The 21102-nt window shown below is 40.7% G+C and overlaps 1 protein-coding gene across 2 annotated transcripts in view; it reads left to right on the top strand.

Annotated features, from left to right (window-relative positions):
* FBXL3 (F-box and leucine rich repeat protein 3) overlaps positions 1 to 19439 on the top strand; it is a 41195-nt gene extending 21756 nt beyond the window's left edge. For both annotated transcript variants that reach the window (XM_077812504.1, XM_077812495.1), the window contains exons 3-5: positions 2529 to 2651; positions 9833 to 10004; positions 17089 to 19439. In XM_077812504.1, coding sequence (XP_077668630.1) covers positions 2529 to 2651; positions 9833 to 10004; positions 17089 to 17732 — 939 coding nt within the window. In that variant the 3' untranslated portion in view covers positions 17733 to 19439. The remainder of the gene's footprint in view (positions 1 to 2528; positions 2652 to 9832; positions 10005 to 17088) is intronic.
* Positions 19440 to 21102: the final 1663 nt, after the last annotated feature.

The following is a 21102-nucleotide window of genomic DNA, read 5'->3' as shown; positions in this document are numbered from 1 at the left end:
GAGCTGTAGCTCACGAAAGCTTATGCTCAAATAAATTGGTTAGTCTCTAAGGTGCCACAAGTACTCCTTTTCTTTTTGCGAATACAGACTAACACGGCTGTTACTCTGAAACTTGGAAGTAAGATTACTGTAGTGTTCTCTAGGTTGGTCTTACAATATAACAGCATTTTTTTTCAAAGTTTGGGTCGCGATCCAGTACTGGGTCGTGGCACGTAAGGCACTGAGTCACTCTGGTCAGCAATGCTAACCAGGATGTTAAAAGTCCCATTGGCGGTGCTGCCCAGCTAAGGCAGGATAGTGCCTCCCTGTTCAGACACCGTGCTGTGCCACAGAAGCAGCTAGCAGCAGGTCTGGCTTCTAAGCAGGGGGACCATGGGGCTCCACATACTGCCCCCACCCCAAGCACTGGCTCCGCACTCCCATTGGCCAGTGGCGCCTTTGGGCGAGAGCTGCACGGAGCCGCTTGCACGCCTCCACCTAGGAGCCAGACCTGCTGCTGGCCACTTCTGGTGCAGCGTGGTCCAAGGTGTCGGGACAGGTGGGAAGCCCGCTTCTGCGCTGGTGACTGGGAGCCGCCAGAGGTAAGTCTGCACCCCAACCCTGCACCTCAATCCACTGCACCCCAAACCCCTCATCCTCAGTCCAGAGCCCTGACCTCCTCCCACACCCCAACCCCCGCAACAGCCATGAGCCCCCCAAACCCAGAGCCCTCTCCTGCACCCCCAACCTCTTTGCCCCAGCTCCGTTGGGTCACAGGCATCGACAGTTTTCTTCAACTGGGTCCCCAGAAAAAAAATTTGAAACCACTGCAATATAAGCCACTTACTGAATAGTGGTGTTGGCAGGAGGATTTGACCCCGCTGTTATCCACGCTGCTTGCTAGCTGACTTTCAAGTAGAATTTAGGTGTTTGGATTTCGTCCTGCAAGGTCCTAACTGACCCTGATATCTGCCCAATTGAAAGGAAGCCTTTCTCCCAAAGCAGCATTCCCACAGATGAGATCAGGAGAGGTGCTCAGACTGACTCTTTCCTTTTGTAATCATGGGAGAGAGCTACCAGTGGGATATTCACAATGAAGCGCACCTTCAGATTTGTAATTCTTTTCCCTTTTCTGTGGCTCTGATCCCTGGATCTGAAATAGCCCAGATCTGTTGGACTTTGTGACATGCTGTCAGGCACATCTGTTTTTAGGACTTTCAGTGAGGAGGAGAATATAAAGGAAATGGGATAGGATTTGAGGCTGTATGGGTATTGGCTTGTTTATTACTTGATGCAGGTTGGATTTTTGTAAGAGGAATAGACTGGCTGAGGTGCTTTATTGTATTGACTAACTTCATATGTAATTTTTAACTGATGATCAGTGGTTCACAGTCATGCTGGAAGGGCATAATGAGTGGGGTTCTGAGCCCAGTTCTGTTCAATATCTTCATCAGTGATTTAGATAATGGCATAGAGAATACACTTCTATAAAATTTGCAGATGCAACCCCTTCCAGCTTGGTATCAAGTGCTTTGGAGCATAGGATTATAATTCAAAATGATCTGGACAAACTGGAGGAATGATCTGAAGTAAATAGGATGAAATTCAATAAGGATAAATGCAAAGTCCACTTAGGAAGGAACCATCAGTTGCGCGCACACACAAAATGGGAAGTGACTACCTGGGAAAGGGATCTGGGGGTCATAGTGGACCACAAACTAAATGAGTCAACAGTGTAACACTGTTACATCCCAGAATGATGTTTGCTTTTTTTGTATTAGCAGGAGTGTTGTAAGAAAGACACGAGAAGTAGTTCTTCCACTCTACTCAGCGCTGATTAGACCTCAACTGGAGTATTGTGTCCAGTTCTGGGTGCCATATTTCAGGAAAGATGTGGACAAATTGGAAAAAGTCCAGAGAAGAGCAGCAAAAATGATTTAAAGTCTAGAAAACATGATCTCTGAGGGAAGATTGGAAAAGAGAAGACTGAGAGGGGACATAAGTTTTCAAGTACAAGTAACAAAAGGTTGTTACAAGGAGGAGGGCAAAAAATTGTTCCTCTTAACCTCTGAGGATAGGACAAGAAGCAATGGGTTTAACTTGCAGCAAGGGAGGTTTAGGTTGGGCATTAGGGAAAACTTACTAACTATCAAGGTGGTTAAGCACTGGAATAAATTGCCTAGGGAGGTTGTGGAATCTCCATCATTGGAGATTTTTAAGAGCAGGTTAGACAAACACCTGTCAGGGATGGCCTAGATAATACTTAGTCCTGCAATGAGTGCAGGGGACTGGACTAGATGACCTCTCGAGGTCCCTTCCAGTCCTTTGATTCTTTGACTGAACTGTTGATAAGCGCCTTTTTTAAGAAATTGAGAACGTTCAGTGTAGAATTAGTAAGACACACATGGGACCCTACGCTGAGATTTTTACACTTTTCAAAGTAGAACTGCAGTTAAAGGAAAGCTGTTCTTTTTGAACTCTTTATTGCAAAGTTCGTTGGCTTGATGTGGTGTTTTCCTGGACTAATAAATGGTTTGTTTCCATTTAAGGTGGACAGCAGCAAGGAATCAGCAGAAGCAGCTTGTGATATTTTATCACAACTTGTGAATTGCTCTTTAAAAACACTTGGACTAATTTCAACCGCTCGACCAAGCTTCATGGATTTACCCAAGGTAGCTTGTGCATGTTTAATTTATTTATTGAAAGACTGTAGTGGTAAGTATGATACTGATATAACTTAAAGTATATAGATTTTAAAGCAGTAGGTTCTCTGTGGCTTCATCTGCTCCTGGGAGCTCTTAAAATGCAAGCACTGAGACTCAGTACTTAAATTTGACTAGAACTTTATTGATTGTATCTGCATCATGTGGGTGTTTACAGTACTTGCTTAACTTCCCAAATATTTCCCCAACATACGTTGGCTTCAGTGTAAAAATCTGTGAAATATTCTCTAGTAACATAGTCCTAGTCAAGAATCTGGAGGGACTATGCTTACGATATTGCATACGTGTGTGTGTGTGTGTGTGCACACGAGAGAGAGAGAGAGAGAGAGAGCATCACAGTCTGTATATAAAATAAATCTAAGACCAGCAAAAAGCATTCTGATCATCTCGTCTGACCATCTGCATGATACAGGACATAAAATTTCACCCAGTAATTCCTGCATCAAGCCAATAACTTTTCTGGTTGAGCTAGAACATAATTTTTAGAAATGTGTCTGATTTTCATGTCCTAACTTGAAGCAATGGAGAGTCCATTGCATCCCTAAGTAAGCTGTTCCAATGATTAATAGCCATCACTGTTAAAATTTTGCCTCTTATTTCTAGTGGGACTTGGTCTAGCTTCACTTTCCAGCTATTGGATTTTGTTGTGCCTCTGCTAGATTAAAGAGCTTCCACTACCGGAAATCTCCCCATCCATAAGGATGTTTATAGACCAGGGGAGGGCAAATTACGGCCTGCAGGCCGGATCCAGCCCGTGGGATTGCCAGCCTCATGGTGCAGCGGGGCTAAGGCAAGCTCCCTGCCTGCTCTGGCCCCACGCCACTCCTGGAAGCAACTAGCACCACATCCCTGCAGTCCCTGGGGGTGGGGAGGGCAGAGAGCTCTGTGCGCTGCCCTCGCCACCAGACACTGCCCCCCGCAGCTCCCATTGACCAGGAACGGGGAACCGCAACCAATGGGTGCTTCGGGGCTGGTACCTACAGGCGAGGGCAACGTGTGGCGGAGCCGGCTGCCCCACCCCGCCCCCAGGAGCCACTGCCGGACATGCTGGCCACTAAGGGAGTCTGCCTTAGCCACACTGCGCGCTGCTGCCACCCCAGAGCCACTCAAGGTAAGCTGCACTGGGCCAGAGTCCACCTCCCTATCCTTCCTCAGTGTCTGGTAGGTCTTCCTCTTCAGTGAACAGCATTACTGTCTGGTTGTGGTGTTGCAGCAGCATACTAAAAGTGATCTGAATCTTGTTTTTCTTCACAGCTGCTCACAGGGTTCTCAATAGCAGCAGTGAAAACTGAGAAGACAAGTCCAGTTTTCATTCTCCTGCTTGAGAAGCAAAGGTACTGGAGCTGTCTGTTGCAGATTTAGGAATACAGCACTCTTTGAATTATACTTGGTTCTTCAAGTGATTGCACTTGTCCATTACACTTCAAGTCTGTGTGCATATGGTGCACTGGAGCTGGAGATGTTTTTCACATAGCTGTACCTGTCAGAGCAGCACATGTGCCCTCAACACCATTGTGCTACCAGCTGCAGTATAATGGCGTGTAGCCACCCCAAACTCCCTCAGTTCCTTTTAACTGCCCGTGATCATTAATTGGACTGCCTGTGCTTGTGTGCACCAATTTCTCTTTGAGAATAGCTAATTTATATTTGTTAGTATAGTAGTACTCATAACTTATTGTATAGTTTTTGTTTCCTGTCTTTGGACTTAGTGTCAGATCTCTTCTTACGAGATAAGGTGCAAACACTTGGTACTGGGGTATGCGTCAGTCCCCAGGTTTTAAGCCCTGTGCTGAAAGCAGGAAGTCCAAAGTTGGTTAGTGATACTCATTCTCTGTGCCTGAAGTGTCTGGGTGAGGGCCATGTTCGTGATCGGTGCCAACTTTGTAGAGATTTCAAGCCCCATACTAAAAAGGACAGAGGTAAGCCTTTACCACATCCTAATGGAGGCTGTCTTGCATCCTTCCTCTGAGCCCCGCCATTGATACACTCACTACCCCATCTACGAGTGCTCCTGAAGACTATGCCCTCTCTTCTCCTAGAAAAATTTCTGAGAGGGAGACACTGTTCCCATTCTTTGGTGCCCATAAGAAATTAGATGACCGCTGATCTTTAAAAGCTGGAAGGTCTCCTCCTCTTAGGAGCTCTAGGGTCTCAGGTGGCATCCTTGAGCAGGAGGGAGGGTACTGGGGGTACAGTTCCAGCCTTGGCTTGGCACTCCCCAACACCACATACCACTGCCTTCTGTCAGCCATAGTCACTGACTCCAGGAACTACCTTGGTGCCATCAAGATTGGCTCCTATGAATGTTCATGCTTCTTCAGTACAGGGGTGTCAAACCAAGGATGCCTCTCAATACCGCAACTCCAGAGACTCTCTGCCTCGCAATACTGGACTCTGATTGTCCAGGTTGTAAATTTATCAGTACTAGTCACCTCACAAGCTTTGGTCCAGCCTGTGTCAATTGGGGCATCCCATTCCACTCTGGCTATTGAGCGTTAGCCCTCAGGACTGATAGCAGTCAAGGCTTTAACAGACATCCCCTGGCCATGCAGTGCCATCACAAATTAAACAGTGTACTGACTACATCAAATCAGAGATCCTAATTACCAGCACCAAGCAGTATTGCACAGCCTTAGCCATCAGACTACTCCATGTTTTCCTGGGAGTACCTAATTCTGCAACAAGAGGCCTTACATTCCTTTGCCCACATCAGGAAAATCGAGGTTTCAGTACCCGTATGGGTATGGAAGCAGATCTAAAGAGAGGGAACCATGGAACAGTCTTAATTGGGATCCTATGCCACATAAGTTGCCTTTCTGTAACCCATGAGTGATGCCACCCACATTGTGTTCTATGCCAGTTTCCTCAGCTGACAGCTTATCTCAGTGGCAACACTGGAGGTCACCAGACAAGATGAACCATGGTCCTGGTACCAGTTGAGATTCAGAGGTCCCTCACCAGGATTTTGTCCCATCAGCTTCGCATTCATATCCAAGAGGTCCAGATTCAGTCTTCCATGAACGTGTCCTCCCTGCCTCCATATGAGGTGACAGTGTTGGAGGCATCCTCTTGTCCAAGATGATTATAAATCTTAAGACTTGTTAGAGTAGCTAGCTCTCTTGATATTCAAATCAAAATGATTCAGGGGAGTTTGCCTAAATCAGTGGACATCTTGAATACGGCAGGGCCATCTGAAGAGGCTCTTCTAATAAATGAGGAAATTCCACCTCTAATTGGGGCCAACTCTGCAGCTAGAGTTTTGGCATTTGTTTCCTCCAGAGATGCAGCACAGAATTCAGGCCCTATATTGTTTTCAGGGAAAATGGCCACGGCTGTGCATCTATCTTAACCTGTTGGGAATCCCACTTCTTAGATGCTCAGACCCATATTACAACTGATCGCTGGATTCTAAGCACCGTGGAACTAGGATACACCCTGCAGTTTTTCTTTCACTCCTTCCTACTTACCTTCCCCATCTCTCTTCAGGGTCCATTTTTATGAGGCTACTCTTATACAAGAGGTACAATCTCTTAAACAACTGGGAGTCACAGAAGAGGTTCCTCCTCCTTAAAGGGGGAAGGGTTTTTATTCCAATTATCTTCTGGTTCGAAGTCAAAAGGCAGACTCAGACCTATTCTGGACCTGCAAAACCTAAACAAATACTTTAAAGAACAGAAAATATTTGTATGGTCATTCTGGCCTCCATCATTCCTTCCCTAGATCCTGGCAATTCATACACTGCCCTCAACTGGAAGGCTGTTTACTTCCACATGGCTATCCATCAGAACCACAGGTAGTTTAAGACTTGTGGCCATGGACCCTTATCAATTTGCAGTCCTCCATTTGACCTGTCTGAACCCCAAGAAGTCTTCATAAAGTGCATGGTGGTAGTACATTTTTCTCAGAAAAGCAGATGTAGAAGTGTTCCTGTATCTGGATGATTGGATGATTGGTCACTCCAAAAATGAATGGAGATCAGTTTGGTCAGGGTTCAGTCTCTTTCATTCCTTGGGCCTGTTAATCAACAAGGACAAGTCAGTTCTTGATCCTGTTCAGAAAATAGAATTCCTAGGAGTTGTGCTCACTGTACAGTGTCAAGGGCACCTGTCTCAGCTCAGATTCCAAAAAATTCTGAATCTCTGCATGGACCTCAAGGCCTATCCTTGCACAAAGGTAAGAAATTGATGAAGACTGTTAGGACACCATCGTGCATGTCCATGACTTAGCATGCCAGACTTTACCTCAGGAAGCTGCAGTGGTGTCTGAAGTTTGTTTATACTCTCTCATCATCCACTGCACATCCTGACTCATGTACCTGCAAGGATTTTATATCCTCCCCAGACTGGAGGATGGATCCTGCCAATGTATATACAGGAGTCCCCTTCTCCCCATCTCTACCGTCAGTGACTTTATTTACGGTTGCTTCATCTTGGTTGGGAAGCACATATGGAGGACCTCCACAGACTCAGGACCTGTGAGCAGACCAAAATCTTTCTCTACACGTAAATGTCTGGGAATTGTGGGTAATTCACTTGGTGTTAGGCTTTCCTCTAGCACATCAAAAGAAGTGCAGTTTAAGTCCTCACAGACAATACAGTTGCAATATTCTGTTTGAACAGACAGCGTGGTGCCAGGTCAGATTGCCTTTGCCAAGAAGCTGTGGATCTGTGGGACTTTTTGTATTGGCAATGCATTAACATTCAAAGCCTCCTACTTCCCAGGTGTGCAGATCTGCCAGACAGTTCTCAGCTGATCTTTCAGCAAAAATCCCAAATGGTCTCAGACCGGATATTGTCAAATTCATCTTTCATACTGTTGGGATGAGGTTACCAGAGTTAGATCTCTTCACCACTTGACTGACCAGAAAGTGCCACCTGTTTGTGTCCCACTCTGAAACAAGTGTTAGCTCCATGACAGATGCTTTCCTTTTGTCTTGGAGGAGCAAGCTACTGTATGCCTACCCCCTGATTCCAAAGGTGCTATAGAAGCTCAGACAGGATCATGTCCACATGAGCTTCATAGTGCCAGGCTGCCTTTGTCAACATTAGTTCTCAGACGTATTGAACGCTTCTGTCAAGAAAATGATAATACCTCAGGAATCTGAATTAATATCTCAAAGTCAAAGTTGGATGTTGCATCCCAATCCATCCATTCCATACCTGAGAGCATGGATGCTCAGTGGTTAATATCTCAGGAAGCAGAGTTTTGTCTGGGTTCAAAACATCCTTTAAATACCAGAAAACAGTCCACTAGATACTTAACTGATGAAGTGGAAGCATTTTTCAGTGTGGTCTCAGCATTTATTTAACTTTTTGCATTCTTCCATCCAGGGTATTCTGGTCTGTTTACCTAAAAGGAGATGGCCTCTCTGTTCGTTGAAAGTTCACCTGGCAGCCATGCTTTCTGTCCTCTGGAGGAGGATGGTCTGTTTTGTTTTGTTTTTGTTTTTTGTTTTTTCTAACTCTATGATTATTATTTTTTTTTTTTTTAAAGGCTTGGAAAGGCTAATTCTCATGTCACAGAGCTCTCGCTTCTCTGGGATTTAATTTGGTGCTGGCAACTCTAATGGGAGCCATTGTTGTTGGTAGCTGTTTCCTCAGCTGGGAGGATAAAGGAGTTGAACGTGTTGGTTGCTGCCACCACCCTCAAATGCAGCATTTTTTCTAAGGACAAGGACTATTTACACCCTCACTGTAAATTCCTGACTAAACTTAACTGACTTGCCCCTTAATTAAGCTATCTATTTGCTTTCCTTTTTTCCAAAGCTACATTCCCATAAGGAGGAAGAGACACTGCATACTTTGGATGTTAAAGTGTTAGCTTTCTGTTTAGACAAAACCTACCTCTTTAGGAGATCTCCTTAGCTGTTTCCTTTGCTGACAGGATGAAGGACCTTCCTTTAGGATTTCATCTTCTATTTGCATATGCTATGACATTGCCAAAGTCCCTATGCTGAGCAGTTTTAGCACACTCTACAAGAGCTCAACAGGCTTCAGCTGCATTTGAGTCATATCAATAGGGTAAATCTGTAAAGCTGCAACCTGGTGATGTATACATGCTCTCACAAAACATTATGCTGTCATCATTAAAGGGATGATGCCAAATTCAGACATGTAGTTTCACAGTCATTGTTCAGGCAGACTCTGAAACCCTTTTCTGGGCTGAATTGTTTGACTCAGTGGAAAATCCCTTTAAGAATCAAAAACAGTTACTAACGTACTTCAAGATGTGTTGCACACGTCCATTCCATGACCCACCCTCCTTTCCCCCTCTTATCTTATCAATCTCTTATCCAGTAAGAAGGAACTGACAAGGACCAAATCCACCCCTTTAGACCATTGGCTGGCAGCATAAGTGTGTCAAGGGTGCATGTGCTGCCTCAGTGGGTACTGCTATGGGAAGAACATATCTGGCTCCGGTACACTGGGTGTACACACACCTGAAGTGGAATGGATTTGTGAAACACATTTCAAAGAACAGTTACAAAACAGGTTTACTCTTTTTTTACACATTTGGAAGACTGCCTTCACAATTATACGGGTGACCTGTGGTGCACAGGAGGTCAGACTATATGACCTAGTGTTCCCTTCTGGTCTTAAACTCTGGTATCTTCTTCTTTTAATAATTCTGATTAAATTTCAGACTTGCATTTTTGCTAAACTTAGTCTTTGTATGTAGATAAAGTGTTTAGAACAGATTTTATATATTGCAGTTTTCCTTCATGTCTGAGTCTGGAGGATGTTGCCTTGGAAGTGCACTTTGCAAGTAATCTTCAGAGCTTACTTTTAGGTTTGTGCACTTGTATAGGATATTTTGAATTTTACAGCACTTCATTTTTTTGGCCCAGTTCCTCTTAATGTTGAATATTATCAATGACCATTCATAGACAAGGATTTATAACAAAAAAACTAAATACTTGATTTAAAAAAAAAAAGCACACTTGATCAAATGTTTTACTGTCTAGTTGAAATAAAATGGATGCAGTAATGTTAAATATTGCGATAGATGTTACTCTACACCTTCCTTTAGGCTATCTATATGTGAAGATGTAAGGAAACATTAGTTTTGAAAATATATTTGGAATGTTTCACATCTCTGTTTCACTGTTACTGTTTTTTTCCCTTCTGCAGTCACATTTTATCTCTGCACTGACAGTGGTGTTTGTAAACTCCAAATCCCTCTCTTCACTTAAAATAGATGATACGCCAGTAGATGATCCATCCCTCAAAGTACTAGTGGCTAACAACAGTGATACGCTTAAGCTGTTAAAAATGAGCAGTTGTCCTTATGTTTCTCCTGCAGGTGAGCTACTCTGTGTGTGTGTGTGTGTGTGTGTGTGTGTGTTTAAAAAATGTTTTTTCTTTTCTTTTTCTTTTATTTTCTTGCACAGTGTGAACTATCCAGAAATCTTCTGAAAAATTGGTGGTGGGTTTTTTAGCTAGTATTTACAGCCCCTGACATTTTAATACTTGTTCCACTGTCTTTGTTTCATAAGAATATCAAAACTGTATGCCTATGAAACATAGTATTTGACCATCATGGACAAATAATTTTGAGCTGGGGGGGGCAGGACGAATGAAAATTTATTTTAAATTTTTTTTAAAAAATAAGCAGTATCTGTTTGCTGCTAAAGTTTTAAAGAGTGTGTTGAAGTGCTAAACCATCTTTTGACAGCAGTATCCTCTTCCACAAGTGCAGAACAAATATTTGTTTACTCTAGTTTGTTCAGTTCAGTGACTAGTTCATTCAAAGTTAATAACCCTATTAGGAGCTGAAAAAACAAGAAAACTTCATTTTCTTTTCCTTTTCCAGTCTAAGAATAAAAATAAGGTGTGAGAGAATGAGTGACTAATTCTAAAATCTTAAAGGACATGGTAACCAGAAACAATCAGTTCAGTTCATTCACTACAGATGATGCATCCTTTGTTTAATAAATGTTTATCAAAAATATTTTGCATTTAACTTTTTTTCTTTGTGTATCAATCACATAAAAAGTAGTTTCATTTAACCAATACAAATTTAAAATGCTGTTTTAGTGCATTTTTTAAATAAAATTCCAATTTCCATCCAAATAGAGCATAGTACAAATAAAAAGTTAATCCTCTAGTAAGTGGATCATTCACCATTTTCTAACATAAGTAAAAAATTAAGAATCTATATATGCTATATAATTGCTGAAATAAATGTGCATAGCTATAGTGATCCTCCTGATTACAATAAATTTGGTACTTTTTTGATTGTTTTATATAGTTGCAAATCAGCATGTTTTAATGGCTACCAACTAATGAGAATAAACTTTTATTTAGGAAAATAACAAGTATAAATACTCAAAATTAAAACCAGTGATTTAAATCAAGGTTTTCTACTTGTTGATTTAAATCAGCTCCGCTCTGGAGGGTGATTGATGTGGGGGGACATGGAGGAATCTTTTAGAAGTCTCAATCCAATTTGATGACTTAAAATAGGTTGACAACTCTCTTGTGCTTCACTGGAAGTAGAATACATTCTCAGGTATTTCAGAATGTGAGTTTCTCCAGAGCAGTTCATTATGACTATGACTATGACTTGAATTATGGAGTGCCATGGATAATGGAGTGTCTGATTTCCTTGTTCTGAAAGAGCAATTTTATCCTTTACAGTAACTCTTCACTTAAAGTTGTCCTGGTTAACGTTGTTTTGTTACGTTGCTGATCAACTGGAGAACATGCTCGTTTAAAGTTGCGTAATGCTCCCTTATAATGTTGTTTGGCAGCCGCCTGCTTTGTCCGCTGCTTGCAGAAAGAGCAGCCCGTTGGAGCTAGCTGGTTGGGGCTTGGAACTAGGGTGGACCGGCAGCCTCCCTATCCATAGGCACCGACTCTGTGGGTGCTCCAGGGCTGGAACATCCATGGGGAAAAATTAGTGGGTGCTCTGCACCCACCGGCAGCCAAGCTCCTCTCACCCCCACTTCACCTCCCAGCACTTCCCACCACCAAACAGCTGTTTGGCAGTGATTAGGACTTTCCAGGAGGGACCGGGGAGGATCGGGGACGTGGTGTGCTCAGGGGAGGAGGTGGAGAAGGGGCGGGGACTTGGGGGAAGGGGTGGAATGGGGGTGGGGCAAGGGCAGAGCCGGGGATGGGGTTGAGCACCCACTGGGAACAGTGGAATTTGGTGCCTATGCCCCTAAGTTCCCTGTGTGGCAGCTGCCCAGCAGGCTGTCAATTGCCGGGCAGCTCACCTGTCCCTCCCCCCACTGCTGTGTGCTGCTCCTGCCCTCTGCCTTGGAGCTGCTCCCTGGAGCCTCCTGCTTGCTGTGCAGAGGCGATGGGAACAGGGATGCTAATGTCAGGGTGTCCTGCTCCTGTACCCCATCTCCTGAACCTTATCTCCACAGGGGGGATGACACTACAGGGCTAAGGACTGAGGAAGCTTGCTGGCAGCAGTTGCTGTCTCAACTTGCTAATCTACTTTAAAAGGCAATGTACCTTTTGAGTGGAGTCAGCTTACTCAAAGGGGCAATGCACATCTCTCTCACAGGGTGTATGTCTCTGTCTCTCTCTGCCATGCTGTCTCCCCTCCCTCCATTCATGCTGCCTTGTAGAGTGTGAGGCTACATTAACAACAATGGGATAACCCTTGAGGGCTCAGCCGAGTGCTAGTTCATCATTTAGCAGTAAGGCATTCCCTGGGAAATATCCCACCCTTTGACTTCACCACCTCAACCAAGCTTCACAATCGCTGTTGCTGAGTACAGTATTAAATTGATTGTTTTAAAACTTATTGTATAGTCTTTTGTCTGGTGAAAAACATTTCCCTGGAACCTATTTACATTGATTCTTATGGGGAAATTGGATTCACTTAACATTGGTTCGCTTAAAGTAGCATTTTTCAGGAACATAACTACAATGTTAAACGAGGAGTTACTGTACTTGAATTGAAAACAAGAAAATAGACACCCAACATCAAAGGGGTGAAGGACCTGGGCTGTACAACACATCTTCTGTCACTGATAGTTCTACTTCTCTAACACAGAAGGGTCTGCTGCAAGGGTGAAGCTAGTTTGTGTAGTAGACAGAGCATTCTCAAGCTGCTTCAAGACCGTAGAACTTTCTCCTGCAGGAACTAAGAACTACCTTAAATTTCACTACTTTCTGTTCCAAAAACAATGCATGATTTGAGCTTGCTTTCACAAATAACAGCACATCTGCTTAAAAATGACAGATACATTTTCCCAGAGGAAAAGAAAATAGCAGGAACCAAACATGACATGCTGTTCATTTTCTTTAATTTATCTTTGGAAGGTAGTTGGACACCAGGGTGATACATATAATGTAAAAGCCTGAATGAAACAGTAATTTTAATAATTACATATAAAATTTAGCAGCACAATGCTGACTAAAGATGTAAAGAAAACAGGGGATAGTCCACCCAGAATGACCAGAAGTCACAATCTAATAAATTTACTTGGTGGTATTTGGATGTGTAGCTTTGCACAAATAAGGGTATATAGTGTTTTAACATGGAGAAATCTGTGGAGTGCTAGTATCTTTAAAATTTTTTAATCACAATTACTTTCAAGAAGACCTTGACTTGTACACTATATCATAGCACTAAAATAACTCTGTTTTTCTTCTCTTTCCTCCCCCTCCCCCCGGTTTACTGCTTAAGCACAGTAAAGTTTGTAATAGTTGGTATTTGACAATACTTTGCTTTCATGAACATAGAAAATCATCTTCTGTTTGTTTATATTCTAATGGCCTGGTTTAAATGTAAAGATTTTTAGGTGGAAAATGGCATTTTTAAGAAATAGAGCAAAACTACTGTTGCCCTTTTGTGAGGTGGTAGAATGGAGCAGAATGAAATAGTGACAAAACAATGGACTGTGCTAAGCAACTGGGAAAAGCACTCAGCTGAGGTCTGGTGTGCCTGGCTAGAGAGAACAGAGTGGAACAGACTGGAAATAAGCTAGCATGTAAACAGTTGGCTTCATGTTATGTTTGAGCTCCAAAGCAAGGAAACTACAATAGAAGCAAGAATATCTGGAAGAAAATAAGGAAATTTTGAGTACTCTGGCTTACCACTTTTTTGTGTGATTGTTTGGGGGTTTTTTTTTTTGTTTTTTTGCATGGAAGTGATCCACTTACCAGATTGCTATAAACTGTTGAAAAACTTGAATTCATAGAATATTAGGATTGAAAGGGACCTCAGGAGGTCATCTAGTCCAACCCCCTGCTCAAAGCAGGACCAATCCCCAACTAAATCATCCCAGCCAGGGCTTTGTCAAGCCTGACCTTAAAAACCTCTAAGGAAGGAGAATCCACCACCTCCCTAGGTAACCCCTTCCAGTGCTTCACCACCTCCTAGTGAAAAAGCTTTTCCTAATATCCAACCTAAACCTCCCCCACTGCAGTTTGAGACCATTACTCCTCGTTCTGTCATCTGCTACCACTGAGAACAGTCTAGATCCATCCTCTTTGGACCCTCTTTCAGGTAGTTGAAAGCAGCTATCATATCCCCCCTCATTCTTCTCTTCCACAGACTAAACAATCCCAGTTCCCTCAGCTTCTCCTCATAAGTCATGTGCTCCAGTCCCCTAATCATTTTTGTTGCCCTCTGCTGGACTCTTTCCAATTTCTCCACATCCTTCTTATAGTCTGGGGCCCAAAACTGGACACTGTACTCCAGATGAGGCCTCACCAGTGCTGAATAGAGGGGAATGATCACATCCCTCGATCTGCTGGCAATGATCCTACTTGTACAGCCCCAAATGCCGTTAGTCTTTTCGGCAACAAGAGCGTTGTTCACAATTCACAGTGCCTAAATCCTTTTGAGCATTCAATCCTAAGTGACTTGCCTAGAGTCATAGGATGTTTGTGGAGGAATAGGAATCCTACATTGCAGGCTAGTGCTCTAGCCACTGGACATTCCTTTCTCTCTGATTTATTATGGAGGCACCAGTCTGAGTTCTGCAGTTTATATTGTTTGAATTACAGTGAGGCACCTGACCATCATAGTTACCAGTCATCTAGAGTTTTTATTATGATCTTCATATTTTCCTTTCAAAAATAATACTTCAGAAAGGATTACATTTCACTGAGTGCTGTTTTAGGAAACAGTTTCCTTTTTAACAAAAATATGAACATTTGTAATGTTACCATGAACAATTCTTACTCCCAAGTCTTGCAGTATCTCTGTATGTATCACTTTAGTTTTCCCATAGGGTTACTGGGGAAGAGGGCATCTCTGACCCCTCTATTTCAGTGTGTAAATTACTGAATCCCAGATTATGATGTAATTTAAGATTTTGGGTTTGTTACTTTGTACTCCAATCTTTATGAAGTTGAAGAATTTCACTCAAGTTTAATCTTAAAATTAATTTTGAGAATAAAGACAATGTTCATATTTGCATTATTTTTTACAAGAAATTAAATAGAAAAACACTTCAGTTATACAGCAAAGAATTCAATGGTAAGACATTGAAATGAATTTAACTGGTATACACTAAATGCAGCATTAAAGTGACAGATTAGAGAATATTATTGATATAATGAAAACTGGTTTACATTTAATATTTCTGATCCTGAGGTAGAAAACGCTTAAGTGTTTGTAGTTTTGTTGAAGAAATCATTACATTTTTAAGATCAATGTTTTGAGTAAGTAGAGTTTAAGTGAAAATTCTTTAGAGGTTTGACAGATATATATATATTTTCAGTTATTTCAAAGTTGTAGCTTAATTTTTCAGCTAAAATTTTCAGTTCCGAATCAAATGTTTGTTTTCTGTAGATAAACAAAATTGGACCATACCCAGCCTAAATTTTAGGCTGAATTCTGCAGCATGCAAAACCCAGAAGGCTGTATATAGTAGGAGTTTACTACAGTTGGAAAGGGTTGGGGTTTTTTTAGTTTAAATTTACCATAGAATGGGACTGCAAATACAAAATATAGGGAATATCTCATATATCATGGGGTGGTGGTAAAGATGTTGTGTGTTGTTTTTTTTTTGTTTTGTTTTGTTTTTATTGGCACTGTCTGCATGCTACTTAACCACTAGGCAATGTGGCTGCTTTACAGGAAGAAGTGAGCACTCTGCAGGGCCAAAAAAAACCCACCAAAAAACTCCACAGTAAAACAGCCACTCTGGAAGTTGCTGGCTCCAGTTTTCAGTTCCCTCCTTTCTACACTGCTACACTTATTCAGGCTTGGAAGGGCTGTAGTAATGTCCTTAGTGGACAGAGTGTGAAACAGGTTGTTAGGTGATTTTTTTTTTTCTTTTCCCTTCCCATGTAAGACACCTAACTCTTCACTAGGAACTTGATACTCTCACCCCAAATCTTGCAGAAAGCAGACTTCGTGTCTCCTAATTGTTTTTCTAAAGCTGGTTGTGAGCTCCATATTTCCATTGTTTTTGTTTAGGAAACTGTCCCAAAACACACAGTGATTGCTGGAGGTGAAAGGAAAGCCCTGGCTGGGATGATTTAACTGGGGATCAGCCCTGCTTTGAGCAGGGGGTTGGACTAGATGATCTCCTGAGGTCCTTTCCAACCCTGATATTCTACGATTCTATGATTCTTCAGCTAACAAGCTCCTGTTTACCTGGCTGACAACTGTAAACTAATAGGGAGAATTGTTTTTCTACTGTCATGTTGATGTCTTTAAAATTCTTTCCTGGTTAACATCTGTGTCTACCTGGAAAGATTCTTTCTTTTCCCCCCACCTCCACTGAGGGCCTTAGGGGTGAGTACATTGACCTCAGTGCTTCCTCCTCCAACATACAGCAATTTGGCAGGACAAAGTCAAACTCCATGTAGAAATGTGTTACTACTTGAAATGTCAGGCCAGGGAGAAGTGCAGTAGTCACTTCAGAGCACATGTTATGCAGCCGTGGACGACCTTTATTCTTGATAATCCATCTGTTCTCACTGTACCTTTTTCTTATACTTGAAATTTTTACACTTCATAGAACAAACGTCAGTGCATAATATGAATGCTTTGGACACCGAAATTGCATGCTACAACAAAACATACGACTTGGTGTAGTAAAGAATGATTTGCAAGTGTAAACGAAAACAAATGTTCAGTCATTAGTGCATATATGCCTAACTGTGTATGTACAGAGAATACATTATAGTACAGTCATGAAAAGGTCTTAAGGCAGGAGTTTGAGATTAATGAATTATTCACAAGTATGCTTATCAGCATCCTATCAAAGATAATTTTATTTCAGTGTCTGTAACTCATAATATAGATATTCTAGGTTACTCTGGATTTTGCACTTCAGAACTCCTGCTTCTGTTTGACATGCAAAAGCTAATTTTTGTTTGAGGTTAAATTCAAGAAAACTCGCTTTGATTTATAAGACATTTTCCATGAAAACAAATGTTAACACTTCGATGTTCTTTTCAAGGTATCCTTTGTGTGGCTGACCACTGTCATGGTTTACGTGAGTTGGCATTGAACTACCATCTCTTGAGTGATGAGCTTCTGCTTGCTTTGTCTTCTGAGAAACACGTCAGATTAGAACATTTGCGCATTGATGTAGTCAGTGAGAATCCTGGACAGACTCACTTCCACACAATTCAGAAGAGCAGCTGGGATGCTTTCATCAAGCATTCTCCCAAAGTAAACTTAGTCATGTACTTTTTCTTATATGAAGAGGAGTTTGACCCATTCTTTCGTTACGAAACCCCTGTCACCCACCTTTACTTTGGGAGGTCAGTAAGCAAAGATGTACTTGGTCGTGTTGGAATGACATGTCCTCGATTAGTTGAACTGGTTGTGTGTGCCAATGGATTACGGCCACTAGATGAAGAGCTTATTCGTATTGCAGAACGCTGTAAGAATCTGTCAGCTATTGGCCTAGGGGAATGCGAAGTCTCGTGCAGTGCCTTTGTGGAGTTCGTGAAGATGTGTGGTGGCCGCCTCTCTCAGCTGTCTATAATGGAGGAAGTCTTGATTCCTGATCAGAAGTACAGCTTGGAGCAGATTCATTGGGAAGTGTCAAAGCATCTTGGTAGAGTCTGGTTCCCAGACATGATGCCCACATGGTAAAGTCCTTAAAGACTTCACGGCATGTGAAATAGCACCTTAAATTTGAGAATACCATATTGCAACTTATCACAAGCTTATTTAATATTATTTTTATTGTAATGTCACTACTTCGATTAGTAAATGGATGTCCTATTTAGCACTAATTTCTGAAATCCACATTTTCTATGCTTAAATCTGGATATTCCAGAAACCTTTCATCCTAATAAAATTAGTCTGTTTTAGGTTTTCTCACTTTGCCATTGACAGTGACTCTAAATTTATGTAAATAATAAAATTTGAAAAGATAGACATATTTAAAAGTTGTGGTTGCAAAATATTAGCTATGAATTACAATATTTTATCCCTGTTACTTTGATATAAATATTAATAGTGAACATGACTGATTTGTATTGACTTACAAAAGGAGATGAGATTGAATGCTTTTACCGCAGACTATAGCAGTTACCTAGTGTTTAAATGATATGAACTGCCTGAAATACAGAATTTTAAGATTACATGGAGCATTTAGTAGGCTATGAAACTCATACATTACATAGTAGTAAATTAAGAGGTAAGGCAACAGAAATATTGTTTAGACACTTTAAAAATATTAAATTTGCTACTCATTTAATTTCTGATTAGTAATTTGCACAGGATATATTTTATAGATTTAATAATGAGGGTTACCAAAAGCTTTTTTTCCTCTATGCATTTTTTAATGTAAACTTGACATTTTAGGGTCTTCAGGGTCATTTCTAAACTTGTTTTAAAATATTAATTATAGCTCAGAAAGCTGAAGCATTCTGGAAGAAATTGTAGATATACTATATTTTTGACTGGTTGAAATTGACAGGCTTTTCTTAAAAGTTAATCAAATGCTGCAAGACTGGTTTTATCTGGAATACTGCATGTATTTCTAGGTAAGTGGAAGTTAAAAATATGCAGAGAAATGTTGAATGTAATAATGGCTGTTTAAGTAAAAATAACAGAGCAGAGTGAACACTGAATTTTAAAAGGAGTCTAACGAGCCATTTGACCAAAAAAACCATCTTAGAAGACCCATTAGCTGCTTACAAATTTAAGAGAAAAATGGCTTTGTAACTAAACTGCCTAAACCATATATAAACATTTCTGAATAGCAATTTATATAAAGTGATGTTTGATAGCTATCCATTTTTTGTATTCCTTTATTTCAGCTAGTTTCAGATCATTTCATATTTAAAACTCAGAGAATCAAACCTGTGTGAAATAGAGCAATATGCAGAAATTAGATGTACAATTTCACAAAAGTATGGTTTATAAATTGTTTTGATCAAAGAAAATGTTAGCCTACAGTGAACTTCGCTGGTGGCATGCTTTCCATTTTTGGGTTCTACAGTTCTTGTAATAAATTAAGTAGATTTTGTTTACTTCTAATGTTCATTGTGCTCCAAATGTATAGTTTGAGGATAAACTGTAAAATTTATAATATGGGCATATTTAACTTTATAATGTTTTTGAGCAAGCATTACTCAGTGGACTGACATCTTAACAGTAAAGCTATATGTTTTTGTAGAGGTTTGTCATTAAGAATCATACTATTGAGTAGGCGATTTTTTTTGTATTAGAATTTGTTAAAATATAGCACTAAAATTGCTTTTATCTGTACAAAGGTGTCAATATACTTAGTCTTTGTAAAAGAAAAATGTTAAGTTTGGTGTTTTAATACATGATATTTCTTTGCCTTTATTTTTGTAAATGGTCTTTGACACTGGTACTTCAAATGGTCACAGGCTGAGTGGTGATACTATAATGCCATTACAAGATTTTTCTAGGGAATAATTACCAGTGATTACTTCAAGCATGCATGTGGCAGAATCTCTTCTAGAAATGTGACTAAAGCCTTGTTTGGAGAGGTGAGCAATGCAGGAGTAGGGCCAAATCCCGCTGATATTGTATGACTATGGTAAGCAGTATTGGCCACTACTTACTGCATTGGCTGAGAATACCTGTGTGTGGAAAGTAAAGCAGTTAATTTACACCCCCGTCACCTCAAATTGTTGTTCATCACTAGGAATTTCATCCATTTGAGTGCCATCATTCTGCTTCATAGATGCTGTTGACTATTGGATCCTGAGGAGAAAAGATGCAAGTAGAGGGAGGCGCTATAAGTATAATTAAAAGTTAATTGCCCCCAAGCTGAGTTAATTTTTCATCCTATGCAATTATAAAGAGAAGTGTGAAATAAAGGTGGTTTTTGTTTAAATGAAAGTGGGTAAAACAATACATACAGAAACTACTCCAGGTGGTGTCCTATCTCAATCAAAATCAAACAGTATTGATATAAAAATGATGAATAGTATTATAATAGTATCAACCTTTAAAGCAATGTTGGTCAGAAAAGGGAAACATTTTGAAGTAGACAAGGTCTTCCACCTTAGATTGAAAATGTTCAGCCCCCAGTCAAAGTGGTGACAAAGCATTCTCAGTTTCAGGGAGCCAGATGTGGCTCAGATGTTTAGAGAGGATCAGGCACATCAGTCTGGTTGTCTTCACTAAAACTTTCATTTTCAAAATGGTCTCTCCCCCCCCCCCCCTTAAGCATGAAACTCGCATATTTACCTACACTTCTACCCCAAAAACACACCCAGCCAAAACAACCCTGAAACATCCACTCATTTAAAAACAAAAAACACCCTCCCTCAAAGGGAATAGGGCTTGTCTCCCATGAAGTCCACTGGGTATGTCACTGTTGATTTTATATAGAAGATGTTTATAATCTGGTTTAAGCAATATTGAGGCTCATTTTCTGCTACTTTCAAAGAGTATGTGAATACTTTTACATTTTGTAGGAGTTGACTTAAATGCTTCAAACATTTGTTAAATTTACAAACAAGTTGAATATAACTTCAAACTGAACTTTCAGCATATACTCAAATGCTAGCATATTAAGTAATCTGGGTTGATTTGTAGTAACACTAAAATGTCTCTTACGTTGTCATATCAGTATGATCTGTAACTCCTGCTGAGAAAACGGCTTATTGAATGTTTTGGACATATTAGCTAAATCCATCAACTCCATTTACTTCACTGGAATTAACAGCATTAAATTTGCCCTCTTTGTATTTTCGATAGGTCTAGTTAATGAAGCAAAGTTTTGGTCATTTTTGGACTGTATTTCAGTAAACCAATCAGAGTCTCTCAATGCTCTAGATGACCAAGAGTGTTACTAATGCTACTGTCTTCTAAAATTAGAGTGCTTTGCTAACAAAAGTTTTTGGAAAACTGAAGTAGTTCAAGCAGTAATTTAGGTAAACTAGTAAATAGAACAGACTAACTTTCATTCTCATAGTATAGCAAAAATTTTAATATGCTGTTTGTCTACTGCAGAAGCTGATGATGCTTGCCTCTT

This window comes from Eretmochelys imbricata, chromosome 1, assembly GCF_965152235.1.
Source record: "Eretmochelys imbricata isolate rEreImb1 chromosome 1, rEreImb1.hap1, whole genome shotgun sequence".
NCBI lineage: Eukaryota > Metazoa > Chordata > Testudines > Cheloniidae > Eretmochelys > Eretmochelys imbricata.
This window is presented reverse-complemented; position numbering and strand designations above follow the sequence as displayed.